Genomic DNA, 17,841 nt, shown 5'->3' on the forward strand with positions numbered 1-17,841 from the left:
TCAATATTATACCAGAGGGTATAGGTTTACATTTGCATACCTCCATTATTTCATAGAATATCACTAAATTATTCCCAAACTGAGCTGGCATCGCCATGGTGGCAAACTAATATTCCACTTGTGACACATCCCATATATAAGTGTCCTGGCTGTTCAACTTGCAATCCAGCATCCTGCCTCTGGCCTAGGAAAACAGAAGATAGCTCTAGTCCTTGGCCTCCCTGAACCCATGTAAAAGACTCAGAAAAAGCTCCTGTCTGGCTTTGGATCAGCTCAGCTGTGGCCATTGCAGACACCTCGGGAGTGAAGAGTGGGTGGAAGAGTCAGTCTCTCTCTCTCTCTCTCTCTCTCTCTCTCTCTCTCACTCACACACACACACACACACACACACCTTCCTGTAACTCTGCCTTTCAAATAAAAACAAATCTTTTTAAAAAGAAACATCTTTTCCACTCAGATTCTTCCAGAAAGTAAAAGAGAAAAGAGAATTTGCCAACTTTTATAGAGGTCATAATTACCATGGTACCAAAACTAGAGAAATAAAATGCAAGAAATTAGTATTCCCCAGGAACGTAGATACACAAATGCTTAACGAAATAGTCACAAATATAATCCAGTAAAATATGAATATGAAAGGAATAATAGAAAAAGTGGTGTTGTTTCCACAAATGTAAGGTTGACTTAATGTTTGAATCAGTGTATTCCACAATATTCAATATCTTCATTTAAAAAAAAAGTCATGTCAGGGTTGGCATGGTAGCCTAGTGGCTAAAGTCCTCGCCTTGTGGTCTGGTAAAGCAGTTGAGAACAGCCCAAAGCCTTGGGATCCTGCACCCACGTGGGAGACCCGAAAGAGGCTCCTGGCTGCTGGTTTCCGACCGGCACAGCTCTGGCAGTTGCAGCCACTTGGGGAGTGAACGGACAGAAAATCTTCCTCTCTGTGTATCTGAGTTTCCAATAAAACTAAAATCTTTTTTTTTAAAGTGATATCAATTATTTCAGGAAAAAAACATTTAAAATTTTTCAACTTCATTTACCATAAGAACAGCATACTTTCTGCTATCAGTTTAATATCTGATATGGCCTCTATCCAAAAACAATATAGTAAATGGATTTTTGGAATTAAGAGTTGGAATAGGAGCTTTCTCCTTCCACTCCGTGCATTTACATGGTATTGCAGTACCTCCAGGAATGGTACACCCACTCGGGGGGGGGGGGGCGGGGAGCAACAGCATACTTAAAAAGGAGCTAGTTTTGTTCCTAATAAGTGGCATCTATATAATGCCTACAGCCAACGTAGTGGTGAAAGACCAAATGTTTTCCTACTACGATTGAAAACAGGACAAGAATGACCATTTTCTCCACTCCTGTACAACTATACACCGTAAGGTAGCTCTCCTCCTTAGCGTGTAGACTTAACTAACGTATTCAGCCTAAATGTTCCTTAACTAATACTTCACTTGATGCTGAAATTGGTAAGATTTTGCCCAATCAACACAAATTACTGATCACAGAACATACCATATTATTATTTCATTCTTATGTATTTCTAAGTCTCTACTACAGACTTTTTAATATGGCTTTTCAGTTTTTCTGAAATCTTCATTCTCTGAATACACTCTTGCCTATTCTTCAAATTCAGTTCATATTTTACCCATAAAAAAGCCATCTCTCAGAGGAAAAAATGAGTTTGTTCTCTCCTCTCCTGCATGTTATGGTGTCTTGAATATATTTTAATTGAAACAAATCACATCAAACAATAACTAATTAGTAGTATCGGATTTATTTTCCATTAATTGTCTAAGTTACTGGCAAGAACATACTGCCTACTTACATCTGTAGACATTTGCTCATGACTATATATAAACAAGCCAAAAGTAAACAAACCAAGAATGTGTCTGTGCTTGAGCCCAGGAAATTGGTGGGAAGGCTCCAAAAAGTTACATTTTCCAACTTCTGGGAGTTGACATTCTCATATCACTTCAAGCAACTCACTTTAAATAAGTTGTCCAAAGAGTACTCACATCTATAATCCTTGTCTTGAAAATGCAGGCCACAGTGTCCAACGAAGTAACCAAACACTATGAAGATGAAAATGTTAAAAATGAAAGAAATAAAGCACTGAATATGCTTCAAAGGTCACAGAAAGCTCCGCTGCTTATCAAAGAACTTGGAAAGGTAAAGCGGTCACCATCGTCCTGAGCCATACCTGTTTTCCTTGCCAAGAATTTGTGGTTGGTCCTGCTAGTTCATTTGGAGTGCCACAGGTTCTATATATATTCTGGTAAACTAGAGAGCTTAATAGGGAAAAACTGTTGTGAAAACGTCCACAGGAGGCCATCTGTCAGGTTATGGTGGTGCTGACTACCCATAGTCAGTGTTGCTTTACATTGTGTGGTGTGTGTGTGTGTGTGTGTGCTTTTTCTTCAGGTTTATTTTAAATGTCCAGTTGTGCAAGCTGTAAGAAATATCTCCCTCGTAGTCAAAAAGTCAGAATGCTTTGGAATATTTGGGTTAAGTGGAGCTGGAAAAACCACCACATTCAAAATGTTGACTGGAGATGAGACCGTCACCTCTGGAGTTGTATTAATTGATGGCATTAGCATCGTTGAACATATCAGAAAGGTATTTTTCTTGTTTTTAATATGTATTTGTTTTTATTGGAAAGGCAGATCATATTTATAGAGAGCAGGAAAGACAGGAATACCTGCCTACTGGTTCACTCCCCAGATGACCACAATGGCTGGAGTTGAGCTGATTCAAAGCCAGGAGCCAAGAGCTTTTTCCGGGTCTCTCACGTGGTTACAAGATCCCAAGGCTCTGGGCCACCTTCTGCTTTTCCAGGCCATAAACAAGGAGCCGGATGGAGAGTGAATCAGCCAGGACACAAACTGGCACCCATATGGGATCCTGATGTTGCAAGGTAAGGATTTAGCCATTTAGACATCGCGCTGGACCCCAGCAAAGTATTTTTCAACCTCATCACTGACTTGGTGCTTTAAAGAAGGTAACCAGGCAGGATGGGGGACATGGAAAGAAAACTAAGGGAATTGAAACTATAAATTTTATTTTCCAGAAAGTAACAAGAGTCCGATGAGCAGTGATAGGCGTGGTAACATACTGACTCTGAGGAAAGGCAAGCCTTCCTCTGGCTGCTGGACATCTGTAAGCAGGTCAAATTGGAAATAGGAAGAATAGTAATTGCATTTAACCTGTAGCAGCGTAATTAGAGTTTGAAATAAAACAGCAATTTTATTTAAAAAAAATAGTATGGACTGGCATTATGGCTTAACAGATAAAGCTGTCACCTACAATGCCAGTATCTCATATGGGTGCCCGTTGAGTCCTGACTGTGTCAGTACTAATCTTGTGATTCCCTTTTATTTCCGCCATAGTCGTGGAGTAGCCATATTTCTTTCTTTCTTTCTTTCTTTCTTTTTTTTTTTGTTCAATTTAATATTTTTTGGTAACTTTTTAAACAAATTTTTGTTACTAGGAAAAGTACAGATTATAGGTACATAGATACAGGTCCATAGGTGCAGAACCTTACTTCTGTCTTGTTCCATCATAGTCAAGGAGTTACCTTCTCTAGTTGGTTTATGGTGCACGAGAATTACTTATGTTTTGTGTCCAAAACGGATTTCTTTTCAGATGAAACATGTTAATAAATTGACCATTTATTTTCCTTTGTTAATGTTTTTAAATGTCTATTTTTAACCTGTGGTTGTTCAATTTTGTCAAAAGATTTTTGCTATCCATAGAAGAGATTATAGTCTTTTTCTGAGTAGCTATTAATAGGATGAACTTATGTAAATTTTCTAATACCAACTTACCGCTGCATCCTGGAACAAACCACTTGCTCATAGACATTATGTTTTCAGAGGGCTTCTGAAGTTAATACAGTTTTTTGTTTTTTGTTTTTTTTTTTTTTTTGAAGGAGCTTTTACCAATATAGGGATTGTTTTTTCCAGTTTTGTATTTTTATGAAGATTTTTCTTCTTCATTTTTCCTCAATGAGAACATTTAAATGTTATATCTACCCCACAGATAGAATCTTTTTTTTTCTCTTATGGTTTCATAGGGGCATTTTATCAGTTTTTTTTCTAAATCTTTTATTTTGGTAATCTTCACATAGTTAATTAGGGCACAAAGGGTCAGGGGTTACAGGAAAGTGGGTAAGACCATTGTTTCCACATTAATATAATTTTTTTCTGTATCCTGGGTAAGGAGAAAAACAAAGGGAAAAGCCCCACCCAACCTCCCACCCATCCCAGGTCCTCAATGTGGGGCATGCTCCGAGGGTCCTGCTCGGGCAGTTTTGATAATTCAACAGTTCTGAATTGCTGCCAATCTCGCTGCTCCAGGCACGATAAAATCTCTTCAAAATCCACTGGCTGACATAGTTTCCTCATGGTTGGAGTTCTGAGATCAGCAGTTCAGTTGGAGGGATCTCCAAGGAAACTTCGTCTGAGGTGATCCCAGACCTGATTCCTGTGTGTGCTTGCCAGTACAGGGTCCGGCACAGTCTGTTGTCCCAGTCAGCTCATGCATATGCTGGTGGTTGCAACTGCTGGGTCAGTTCTGTTTCCAGCCCTGTCTTCCACGCAAACCAATGGGTGTTGCAGTCCAGCCCAATCCTACCCACTTCATACTCAGCCCTCATGCAAACCAGTGGGAGCTGCAGCCTAGTCGGGGCAACTCCCCATATCCCCCAACAGGCCTGCCCCCTACCCGGGTTCCCATGCTTGCCAGTATGTACCGCAGACTTACTCAGCCTATTATCAGGGTTTTTTTTTTTAAAGCATTTATTTATTTGAAAGTGCAATAAAGAGAAATAGATCAAGAGAGATCCTCTATCAGTTCACTGCCTCAGAGGCGCACAATAGCCAGGGCTGGACTAGGCTGAAGCCAGGAGTCCAAAAGTTTTTTGGTTTTTTTAAAATATTTATTTATTTTTATTATAAAGTCAGATATACAGAGAGGAGGAGAGACAGAGAGAAAGATCTTGCATCCAATGATTCACTCCCCAAGTGAGCGCAACAGCCAGGATGCAGGGTCCCAAAGCTTTGGGCCGACTGCTTTCCCAGGACACAAGCAGGGAGCTGGATGGGAAGTGGAGCTGCAGGGATTAGAACCAGCACCCATATGGGATCCCGGCTCGTTCAAGGCGAGGACTTTAGCCGCTAGGCCATGCTGCGGGGCCGGAGCCCAAAAGTTGATTACAGTCTCACAGGTACGTGGCAGGGATTCAAATACTTGAGCCATCTATTGTCGACCCCCAAGATGTGCAACAGCAAGCTAGAAGCAGAGCTGGGACATTATTGTGTGGGATGTAAGTTTCTTTCTAATTTCCTTTACTTATTTGAGCATAATTATAAGAATTTCTTTAAAGCTTTTTCTGATCATCTTGATAACTTGATTATTTGGGAGTCAGTCTCCATTTTCTTTTCCCTGAAATAAGAGTAGTATTTGCCAGTTCTTCACTTTTCAGTTAGTTTTGATTGCATCCTTAACTTTGTGATAATATATTATAGAATGCTTTCATTTTTTTATATTCAAGTAGTTTTGAATGTGTTCAGCAGGCATTTAAGATGGCTGAACTCACACATCAAAATTTTGTATTAGTCATTAGCTGATATCTCACTTTTTTATAGCATTAACTTTTATAGCATTAGCTAGCTATACGTACCTTCCATACAATAGATTCATAGGCGTATCAATATATGACCTACAATTAATTATTTTGAAAGCATTGATCTAATAGATGTTGCTTGACTATTACTAGAATTAGAATTCTGTGTATTAATGTCTAGAACTATTTCATAGTAATACTTAACATTTATTTTTCATTTGAAAGGCAGAATGTCAGAGAAGAAATCTTCATATACTGGTTCCTTGCTTAGAGGGTTGCACCAGCCAGGGCTGGGCCGAGTGCTTGGGCCATCACCCACTGCTTTCTCTACAGTAACAGGAAACTGGATCAGTAGCAGAGGAGTTAGGACTCAGACACTCTGATATGGGATCCGGGCATCCCAAGTAGTGACTTAATCCTCTGTAACACAACATCCCCTCCTTTTCCTAATATATTTGGATATGCAACTTCATCTAACAACAACAAAAAAAAAAACTTTGGGTGCACAATAGCATACAGCATAAATGTATTGAAAATCCCAGTTATGAATGTTAGTATTCCATTTTACCCCTGTAAGTTCCAGCTATAAAGATTCTATAGAACTGAAAAAAATAATTCTTAATGAAAGTTCTGTGAAAAATTCATGATGAAATTGTTTTTAGTGTCATGAGTCAAAAACTTCAAGGTCTTCAATTTCATCTCTGTGAATTGCATGCTGGGTGTATTAGTTAATGTGGGTCTGTGACTTACAGTTATGTTATTGATTCAGGTTAGGTCAAGAATTGGTTATTGTCCTCAGCCTGACTCCATGCTGAACCACATGACAGGTCGAGAATTGCTGGTCATGTATGCCAGGCTGTGGGGTGTCCCTGAGCCAGATATCTGCAAATATGTGGAAGCCTTTTTGCATTCCGTGTCCCTGGATGCCTATGCCGACAAGTTTGTGTACACATACAGGTGAGACATTACACTGCTGCAAGTAGTAAGCTGCCTGCCCATGCTTAATACTTGATTATACTTAATACCTGACTCTACTGTTTAGCATCAAGCCTGCAAACTCATCTATTTTTTTTAAGATCTATTTATTTTATTGGAAAGGCAGATGTACAGAGAGAAGGAGAGATGGAGAGGAAGATCTTCCGTCCGATGATTCACTCCCCAAGCGGCCTCAATGGGCGGTGCTGCGCCCAATGCGAAGCCAGGAGCCAGGAACTTCTTTCCGGGTCTCCCACACCGGTGCAGGGTCCCAAGGCTTTGGGCCGTCCTCGACTGCTTTCCCAGGCCACAAGCAGGGAGCTGGATGGGGAATGGAGCTGCCAGGATTAGAACCGGCACCCAAATGGGATCCCAGCGCGTCCAAAGCGAGGACCTTAACCATTACGCTATCGCGCCGGACCCCAAACTCATTTTAAATCTCAATCACACAGAGCCAATGACTGAAATAAACCTAATGTGCTGTCAAGGTTCAGATACCAGTAATAAGGCAAATCCCACTTACATGTTGACTTTTTTTTTTACTGACATGAACCATAGCCTTTGGATTTAGAAAAAAGAAAAAGAACACTTTTATTTCTATTTCCCTGAGGTTATTTTGTCATCTCCCCCAAACCAAAAACAGTTCATCATTGATGATGTTGAAACAAATTACCAAAAAAATTATTTCCATGGAAATGGATTGATACATACATACATTTGGATGTCGGTGTGCTTTGTTAGTTATTACCAAATCAGCATTCTGGGTGTATGAGCTAGTTCTGTCGTGTGTCATTATCTTTTTCTTTCCCTCCACTTTTCTTTCTCCTTCTTTGACTTCAAAGTGGAGGACACAGACGTAGACTTAACGCTGTTATCGCCCTAATGGGACAGTCCTCAGTTGTCTTCCTGGATGAGCCGTCAACTGGCATGGACCCAATAGCCCGGCATCTCCTCTGGGATACCATTAAATGGATCTGTAAAACTGGTAAAGCTATCATCCTAACTTCTCACAGGTACGACACATTGGCAGGCTCAGCTGAACAATATAAATGGTTGCAATCGATATAAAATAGAATTAGTTGGAGTCAAGAATACAGTCACTATAGATGAGCTGCAGAGGAGGGCACGTGGGTAGAGGCCGAACATGTTAAACAAGTAGTTCAGAAATCCTCATTTGAGCAATTAGAATCAGGAATTGAGAGACAATAAAGCAATTAATTTCCTAGTATGGATTTAATGGGTTACTTTGAATTGTAAAATCTCTTCCCAGATATGAAGTTCTAAGCTTTCTGATTCTAAGTGTTCCAGTCCTGGCTGTTGGCAGTCAGTATTTGTCCTCTGAAAGGGAGTCTCTTCAGCCCCGTCTCCTTTGTTCTCCTAGCATGGAAGAATGCGAGGCCCTCTGTACCAGGCTCGCCATCATGGCAAAAGGCAGATTCACCTACCTAGGCAGCCCTCGGCACCTCAGGAAAAAGTATGGTAATATATGCATTCTGACAGCAAAAATTAATATTGATAAGAATGAAGAAAAATTACAGATGTTCAAAAATTTCATTGAAAATACTTTTCCAGGTAATGTAAGTAGGGCTGACTTGTGGGGATTGTGTTAAGTCATATTTATTTGAGCTGCTGCATATCCTAAATAATTATTTTTCCAATAATACAGTGATGTGCATTGAGCATTTATATTAAGCTCATTTTTGCATAATTTCTATGAACTTGTCACAATTATGCTAAGAAGCTTGCACAGAATGGTAGACGGTCTCGCTAATATCTTATAGGAATCAGCCAATAGGATAAACCTATTCTTCTGTCTTTGTGTAAAGATAAATTGTTGGGGATCAGTGTCTTATTTATAATCTTTGTTCATTAATTCAAGTCCCTCTCTTGTTGAGCACACTTTCTCTTCCTTTTCCTGATTCCTAAATCAGCCAATACTTAAGAAATATAAACAGAAAGAATCAACTTGCTGTTCTCCTCTTAAGGAAATTACCAAGAAAAGTTGCATGAAGATCATTCTGCTTCATTTGCCGACTTCAGTTAGTCACCCTTGTACACACAGTACAATAGTCATTTATAGCATCTAGTTTTTTTTCTACCCCTGCTACTTTATTCTAATCATTAAACAGATTTATAACAAACATTTTAATAATTTTGATTTGATAGGTACCTTTCTTTTTATTATTTTTTATTTGAAAGTTAGATATACAGAGAGGAAGATCCTCTGTCCACTGATTCACTCCCCAAGTGGCCACAGTGGCTGGAGCCGAGCCAATCAAAGCCAGGAACCAGGAGCCTCCTCCAAGTCTCCCACGTGGGCATAGGGTGCCAAACCTTGGGCCGTTTTTGACTGCTCTCCCAGGCCACAAGCAAGGAGCTGAATGGGAAACAGGGCCACTGGGATGTGAACCAGCACCCACATGGTAAACTAGTGCCTGCAAGCGAGGACTCCAGCCGCTAGGCTATCACGCCAGGCCCGGTACCTTTCCACTTTCTGTTACAATAAAATACTAGAGACTGGGACATTTTAAAAAAAGTTCTCAGTTCTGTAGGCTAGGGAGCCCAAGCGTATGACACTGTCATCTACTCAGCAGGTTGTGAGGGGACCTTGTTCCTGCATAAAATGATAGGACAGCGCAAGTGCACCTCTCCCTTCTCAGAAAACCATAGGTGAAATTATGGGACTCCACTCACAGCCTCATCTAATCCTAATTATCTCATAAGGCATGTACCTTATAAAACTTAAAAAGTGGAAAAATCAATTCTAAAATATGTGAAAGTGGCAATGAACACCCCAAAGATTATGGAGAAGGATCCAGGAGCCAAAACTTCCACACAAGTAATGGATGCCTAAGTGAAAAACCAGAACTGTAGGGGTCAGCACAATGGCTCAATTGACCCATCTTCCATCTCCAAATGCCAGTAACACATATGGGTACCAGTTCATATCCCAGCTGCTCCACTACCCATCCAGCTCCCTGGGAAAGCAAACAGAGAATGGCCCAGATCACTGGGACTCTGCACCCACATGGAAACCCAGAAGAAGCTCATGACTCCTGGCTACGGATAGGATCGGCTCAGCTCTGGCCATTTGAGGAGTGAACCAGCAGATAGTATATCTTTCTTTCTGCCTCCCCTTCTCTCCATAAATCTGCCTTTCCAGTAAAAATGAACAAAAATGTTTTTAAAAAGCATACCTAATATAATGGTAAAGTAGAGAATATGGAATTATACAAAATGCTCAGTTAAAACCGCAAAAGACCAAAAGGGATGAAAGGCAGAAATAGGAACAAAGAGCAAGAGCAACAGATAGTAATAAAATATCCTAAACACAGTAAGCCTGCTGAATGTCAGTGGTTTCTACCAAAAACAAAAAAGAGAGAGAGATTCTCAAAATGGATCTAAGAACACCCACCTGTACACGGTCTATAACACACACACTAGTATAAAGTCATATATCTATGTTAAATGGATGGAGAATTATATACAATACTAATGTTCATCAGAAGAAGGTAGAAGTAACTATATTCATTTCAGACAGAGAACACTTCAGGGAAAGTTAGGAGAAAAGAGGGTCACTCTATAAAGGCGTTAATTCTGAAAGAAGACATAATGGCCCTTGAAGTGTATGTGTTGTCATGATAGTGCATTAACATACATCAGGCAAAAACTGACAAGACTGCGAACAGAGAGAGATGAGTCCATTAATGTAGTTGGCGCGATAACGTAGTGGTTAAGGTCCTCGCCTTGAATGCCCAGGATCCCATATGGGCGCCGGTTCTAATTCCAGCAGCCCCACTTCCCATCCAGCTCCCTGCTTGTGGCCTGGGTAAGCAGTCAGGACGGCCCAATGCCTTTGGAGATCCAGAAGAAGCTCCTGGCTCCTAGCTTCAGATCAGCTCAACTCCAGCCGTTGCGGCTGCTTGGGGAGTGAATCATCGGACGGAAGATCTTCCTGTCTGTCCTCCTGTCTCTATATCTGCCTTTCCAATAAAAATAAATAAATCTTTTAAAAAAATGTAGTTGGGAGACATCAGCACTCCTCCACAAGAAGTGGACAGATGTTTCATGCAAAAATTGACAACACTGATATTGGACCTAATGAAGAATAGCAAAATTGAAACATTCTTCTGCAGGTCACATGGGATACTCCTGAACACAGACCACATTGCAAGTCATAAAACACACTTTAACGAATTTAAAAGAATGCAAATACAATGCTTGGCATCAGGATATAATGTAATTAAACTAGAATTCAGTATCATAAGGATAACTGATTAATCCCAAAATATTTGGATATTAAATGTACTCCTAAATAACATCTCACAAAGGAAATCTCAAGAGTAATTTAAAATACTCTGAACTAAACGAAAATGGAAATATAAATTTGTGTGACACAGTGAAAGAAGAGTTTAGAAGGGAATTTATAGCATTTAATGCATTTATTAGAAATGAAGAAATATCTAAAATCATGCATTTAAGCTTCCATATAAACTGGAAGAAGAACAAATTCAAAGTAATAAGGGAAAATTATAAATAAAAATACAATCAAAAGTAATGAAATTAAAAACAATGAAAGCAAAACAAAACAATGAATCAATAAAGTTGATAAGCCTCTGAACAGGCTAATAAAAAGTTGAAAATTACTAATATCACAAATAAATAATGAACATCACTATAAAGTCATAAAGACTAAAAGCATAATCAAGGAATCTTATGAATTACTCTGTGCACAATAATTTGAAAGCAGGTTAATTGGACCAATTCCTTGAAAAATAAAATCTGCCAAAACAAAAAAATAGATCCACATCTCTCACCATACACTAAGATCAGATCTAAATGGATAACAGATCTAAACCTACATCCAGAAACCTTCAAACTTTTGGAAGAAAATGTTGGAAACACACTGGAACACTTAGGGGTAGGCCCTCACTTCTTAAAAAAGACTCCAGATGCAGTAGAAATCAAGACCAAAATAAACAATTGGGACCTCATCAAACTAAGAAGCTTCTGTACAGCTAGAGAAACAATCAACAAAGTAAAAAGGCAACCCACAGAATGGGAGAAGATCTTCGCACACGACATAGGTGATAGAGGGCTAATATCCAGAATATACAAAGAGCTACAAAACAACCAAAATGTCAAAACAAGCAACCCACTCAAGAAATGGGCACGGGAAATGGGCAGACACTTCACAAAGGAACAAACCCAAATGGCAAATAAACATATGAAAAAATGCTCAAGTTCCCTGGCAATAAGGGAAATCCAAATTAAAACATCAATGAGGTACCACCTAACGCCAGTAAGACTGGCCCACATGAATAAAAGCACCAACGACACTTGTTGGCGAGGTTGCGGGGAAAAGGGAACCCTACTCCACTGCTGGTGGGGCTGCAGGCTGGTACAGCCTCTATGGAAATCAGTATGGAGAATATTCAAACAACTCAAATTCAACATACCGTATGATCCAGCAATAGCACTCCTAGGAATATATCCAGAACACTTGTTTTATGAGAAACCAACATGCACTCCTATGTTCATAGCAGCACAATCAGTAATTGCAAAAACATGGAAACAACCAAAATGCCCATCAACAGAGGATTGGATAAGAAAGCTATGGTTCATCTACTCCATGGAATACTACTCAGCTATTAAAAAAAACAAAATGCAGTTCTTTGTGGCCAAATGGGCCAAACTGGAAACCATAATGCTAAGGGAAATGAGCCAATCCCAAAAGGTTAAATACCACATGTTTGCCTTAATTTAAGATGATATGATGTTATGTATAACATGTTATGTTTTGAATGTTATATGTTGTGTATAAACTAAAATTGAAGTATAGGTGAGGTGGTCACAGAAGGTGGCTGGGAACCCGCATTTACTTTTAACATATTGGTTACTCATTACTATGTCAATTAATTCCATAATGATGTAAATTTTTGCTGATGGTATGTTGGAGCTTTCAATTGACTGGGATGATACTCTGCTGGCTCTGTCATCAGACCAGAGAGGGTATACCTAAGAAGCCGTTGAACTTGACGGGACAATAAGATGCTGGACTCTGTGTTTGGTATACGCTTGCAATGGGGAAATCTCAACTGAACTTGAGCTGTGGTTATGCAACAAGGTGGAGGAATCCACCATGGTGGGAGGGTTTGGGGAGGGGTGGGGAGAACCCAAGTATCTATGTAATTGTGTCACATAATACAATGTAATTACTGAAGTTAAACAATAAATAATTAAAAAAAAAAAAAAGAAAAAGAAAATCTGCCAAAACTCATAAATAAAGACACTGAATAGTTCTACCTTATTAAAGAAATTGAAATAAATAGTTTACAGCTTTCCAAGACAGAAAGCACCAGGTCCCACTGGGATCATTAGTGAATTCTACCAATTATTTAAAAGAAAAATTGTACCAGTTTTTTATGGCATCTTCCAGAACATACAGAGAATACTGTCTAGTATTTTGTAAGGCTGACAATATGCTAATATGAAAAATACCTAAGATATTCCAAGAAAACCATAGAGAAATATTTTTCATGAACAGAGATGCAAACACCCTTAGCTAAAAACATTATTAAACTGAACCCAACAGTGTATATAAAATAATTATACGTCATGACCAAGTGAGATTTATCCAAGATATGAAAGTCAGCTTCAGCATTTAAACTCAGTTAATAGACTGCATCACAGAAAGAGGTTAAAGAAGAAAAACCATACAATTGTGCAAATAAATGAAAACAAAACTGTTTGATAAAATCCAACACAACTTCATGGTAAGAAATCTCATTAAACTAGGAAGGGAGGGAAACGTCCTCAACTTATAAAAAGTATGTGTATGAAGATGGTAATTAGCTTATTCAGTGGTGAGAAATTCAGTTTTCCTGCTAAGATCAGGAACAAGGCCAATGTTCTCTCTCACCCTTACTTACAAGACCCAGTTCATAGAATAAGATAAAGATAGAATTAAATCTATGCATATTTGGGAAAGAAAATATTAAACTCTGTTTACAGAGAACACGAGTATCTATGTAGAAAAACCTGGACGAATTGACAAAAACTCCTGGAATTAATAAACTGTTATATAGTAAGGGTAAAGACAAAGTTAATATAAAGAAATATTTCACTTTCTTGTACACCAGCAGTAGACAAACAAAATTTAAAGTAAAAAAACAATATTACTTACATTAACTTTACCAAAAATAAAATAAATGCTTCCTGGCCTATAATTGGGTTATATACTATAGTTGGTTTATGTACTCACTGCATATGGGTTATATTCTGAGCTCAATTAGTTTGGATAATTGGAATTTGAATTATTTAGGGATTTTGTTAACCTCTATCTAATAAGGATCCTCTCTTCACTACTCACTTGTCAATATCTTTCCTTCCTTAGGTAACATCATAAACCAAGAATATCAAGGGACTATTTTCTGCCACATTCCCAGCGAGGAAATTTGCTGGGGAAAGGTGATTGTAGAACTCGTCTGATTCTGACATGATGTGTTAATAGAGGACTGCTAGGAAGCGTTTGAATTCGAGCATATGGACTGGGATCCTAATAGTAACAGAGCATCAGACACTGGAAGTTACTGCTGAGAGACTGCTCCACGCACTCAACTGAGACTTCTGAACCTAAATTCTATTACTATTCCATCCCTATCAAGAAAATGGGAATATAAAACTGCTTGCTCTCCTGATTTTCAGACATCTTTTTCCTTCTTTTTTTTCTTTTTACTTTCCCCTTATGGATGTTTAGGGTTTGGTGGAGGAAAGGTTGTATTTTGGCTCTGAGCCTTTTCTTTTCTTTTCTTTTCTTTTCTTTTCTTTTCTTTTCTTTTCTTTTCTTTTCTTTTCTTTTCTTTTCTTTTCCTTTCCTTTCCTTTCCTTTCCTTTCCTTTCCTTTCTTTTCCTTTCCTTTCCTTTCCTTTCTTTTCTTTTCTTTTCTTTTCTTTTTATCCCTAAGCATAAACCTGGAATGCTAGTGGGGGTGGGTGGGTTCATGTGGGGATACTGCAGTGGTAACTCCGTGATTTCCTTTTCTGTTAAAGGTGTTTCGTGTTTTGGAGGAAGCGAAAGTGTTACTCAGTTTACAAGATTATTCCATCAGCAAGATAACACTGGAAGAAATCTTCCTGACTTATGCTGATATTGATGAAATGCAAGATGGTCATCACAGCTCTGCTGTGACATGCAGCTCCAGTCAGTGACCGACCTCTGTCTCTCAGCCTCTACCTGCCACTGCACACACAGAGAAGCTGTTTTGCTCTGTTGCACGCACGCTTCCTCTGAGCTCTTGCCCTTGGCCTCGCACTCTGTGCACAAGCAGACAAACACGAACTGAAACTCCAAAGAAGAAAATTCACCATTTGGGGGAATTAAAGTGAGTGATGTGTTGTCAAGAACTACAGAGGATCTGAGATGTTCCCTTTCTTCCAAATGAACAAATCAACTTGCCCACACTTCTGCGGGTGATGGCAAAACACAGGGGCAATCCTGGGACAACATCAGAGAACTCTATTACAGCAATCGCAATAAAAGAATGTAAACAGTGCCAATTCCCCAACAGTCCCCAGTTGTCACAGTGCAGCCCAAAGAGCTAAATGATGTTTGCTCTATGATAGGAGAGAAATCCTGAGCTTGCAGAACCCAGTTCCTTTATAACGGTCACTAAGCAAACCTGCCTGATGTTTGCTCTGGAAGAAAACACTCTTATTACACCCGTTATATTGAACATTAAAGTAAATCTCCCCTCTTGTCCAGAGTCAGATACTGCCTTTCTTCAAAGGCCATTTGTTCTGTAGTCATGCTTCCAAAAAAAATAAAATAGTCTAGAACAAAAATTAGCGAATACTTCTGCTTATAACTCATGCAGAAATGCAAGAGACTCCTGAAAAAGTGTGTCCCAGTAATATCTATCTTTAATATCTATATCGTCTTGCCCTCTGGAAAAATTTCTCCATGAGTATGCCTTCAATCAACCATTTAAATCTGAGATAAATTAATTTGTCTCATACAGTTTCTAAGGTTACAATCGATAGAACTCAAAGAACAGGATAGAGGTAACCTACAATGTTTGACCTCCACCACACTCCAAGTCAGAGACCCAAACCAGCTGAACAGGCTTTGAAAACACTTGCATCTACCTTGTAAAGTATCACACTTCCTGCTTGATTGGCAGCACTGATAATGTCAGTGGGATATATCAGTGATTACAGTAATTATACGCACTGCTCCCCTCTGGCCTGCAAAGAAGTCTTAGAATAAGGTTCTGTCTCCCCATCCGATTTTGGCAAAGAGATTCTGACTTGAATGCCTTACAGTACATTTTCTCAGATATCAGAAGATGCCAGTCAATATGGTTTTTTTTAGCTCCTCAATTTTATATAATTCTATAATCCTGGGCCAGTGCTGTGGCACAGCCAGTTAAACACACTTGCAACACCAGCATCAAAGTACTTATTCAAGTCTCAGATGTTCAACTTTTGACTCAGCTTCCTGCTAATGCACCTGGGATGGCCAGAGTCCTTGGGTCTGTACGAGGGAGACCCAGATGGAATTTCTGGCTCCTACCTGTCCATTGCAGTCTTTCGGGAAGTATACCAGCAGATGGAAAATCAGTGTGTATCTGTCTCTCTGTCACCTCCCTTTGCCAGCCACCACCCCCCTCCCTGCATCATTTCTGCCTTTCAAATAAGCTAATCTTTTAATAGTATAATCGTGTATGTGTACCTCTGGAAAATATTTACAAATGCTGCTGCCCAAGTGGGACTCCCATCAGTGAGAGAACATGGTTTGACAATACCTGACTGTTTTCTCTGTAATTCCTAGTTCACACACCGGTTTTAAACCTTGCTTTTGGAAGGAACCCTAAGGACAATTCATCCAACCTGTCATGTTTGTCTATGCCAAAAGCCACACGGCATTTACCTCTTAGAAAAGTAGAACAACTGCCACAAAAATGAGGATGATGGAGACATAGGTGTTAGCATTTTGCATAGGAAATGGGGCCATCACCTGACATCTACTACAGATTTCTCAGGAAGGTTAAGGAAAATGACAAAGTGTGATCAGAGTTATCTGATAAAAAAGATGAAAGACCAGCAGCCAAATTTTCATATGCACGGAACAAGGGTTCTAAATTTGTATGCATCATTATCCTGGCATCTTACTATCCTCCTGGATCCCATTTTTCCTAGTACACTTCTCCTAATTGTTGATCTCCACTATCCTATTGCCAGAGTAAAATCACATGTAATCTAGTTGAGGGGAAGAAGAACGGAGTGTCAATGTATGGGATCCTACTTTGAGTAGTTTCTCAAATCATTGAGGATATTTCTGCAGTCTCCCTCCTGACATCTAGAGTTACCGATGAGTACTCCTTTGGAGGTAAAGTCAACAGCCAGCTCTTTGCTTCCCTCAAATCTTTTTTTTTTTCCTCTATCCCTGACACTCATGACAATGACTCTTGGTATTGCTAGCATCTTGTTCATTTTGTCACCCAACAGACTCTGAATATCAACTCTTAGACTCTGGAAAAATGTCTTTCCTTATTTAATAATTTCTCCTCTCCGCTTTTCCCAGGACTCTCCTACTATATTCACTGTTTCTTTACAAGTTTATATACCCTGCCTTTATGTTACTTCAACTTTTTTTTTCATGTGATTTGTTTGAGAGGCAGAGAGGGTTTCCTTCCATAGGTCCGCTTCACCAAATGCCCACAATAACCATGACAGGGCCAGACCAAAACCAGGAGCTGGAAATGAGATTTCCCACAAGAGTGGCAAGAATCCAACCACATGAACCTTCACTGCTATCTCCCAGGGTCTGCATTAGCAGGAAGATCTACAGTCAGGAGCTGGAGCCGAGAATTGAACCAAAGGACTTAAATGTGGAATATTGGCATCTGAATCACCCCTGTTTAAAACTGCTTTTCCATGTAAATTTTAGAGCCACCTTCTTAGTATCTGTAAAAAGATCTTTGAGGATTTTGATTATAGTGCATTGAATGTGTAGATCTATTTTTCACCATATAGATTCTACTCATGTTAGTTCACACCAAATTATCCCCCCCATTTTTTTTTTTTTTACTAATTATGGGTTTTGTTCCCTCTCTTTAGTCTAAATCATTTACACATGCACTTACTGTATTGTGTAGTTTTTTCTTTTGAACCCCAAAAGGGGCATCATTACTGTATGTGGTCACTGAATGTTTTTTTTTTTAAAGATTTATT

General features: G+C 39.2%; 1 protein-coding gene and 1 non-coding gene across 6 annotated transcripts in view; both read left to right on the forward strand.

Moving 5' to 3' along the window:
* The window catches only part of LOC101526661 (phospholipid-transporting ATPase ABCA3-like), a 69,731-nt gene extending 54,870 nt beyond the window's left edge, over positions 1-14,861 (forward strand). For 4 of the 5 annotated variants that reach the window (XM_058680722.1, XM_058680718.1, XM_058680719.1 and 1 more), the window contains 7 exons: positions 2,053-2,178; positions 2,431-2,625; positions 6,402-6,589; positions 7,450-7,620; positions 7,989-8,179; positions 14,004-14,077; positions 14,659-14,861. In XM_058680722.1, coding sequence (XP_058536705.1) covers positions 2,053-2,178; positions 2,431-2,625; positions 6,402-6,589; positions 7,450-7,620; positions 7,989-8,179; positions 14,004-14,077; positions 14,659-14,817 — 1,104 coding nt within the window. In that variant the 3' untranslated portion in view covers positions 14,818-14,861. The remainder of the gene's footprint in view (positions 1-2,052; positions 2,179-2,430; positions 2,626-6,401; positions 6,590-7,449; positions 7,621-7,988; positions 8,180-14,003; positions 14,078-14,658) is intronic. The other variant, XM_058680720.1, reaches the window with a different exon arrangement.
* LOC118757804 (U2 spliceosomal RNA) lies at positions 1,024-1,205 on the forward strand. The gene has a single exon (XR_009247616.1). It is a non-coding gene; the product is annotated as a U2 spliceosomal RNA (small nuclear RNA).
* Positions 14,862-17,841: the final 2,980 nt, after the last annotated feature.

This window comes from Ochotona princeps, chromosome 24 (genome assembly GCF_030435755.1).
Source record: "Ochotona princeps isolate mOchPri1 chromosome 24, mOchPri1.hap1, whole genome shotgun sequence".
Classification (NCBI taxonomy): Eukaryota; Metazoa; Chordata; class Mammalia; order Lagomorpha; family Ochotonidae; genus Ochotona; species Ochotona princeps.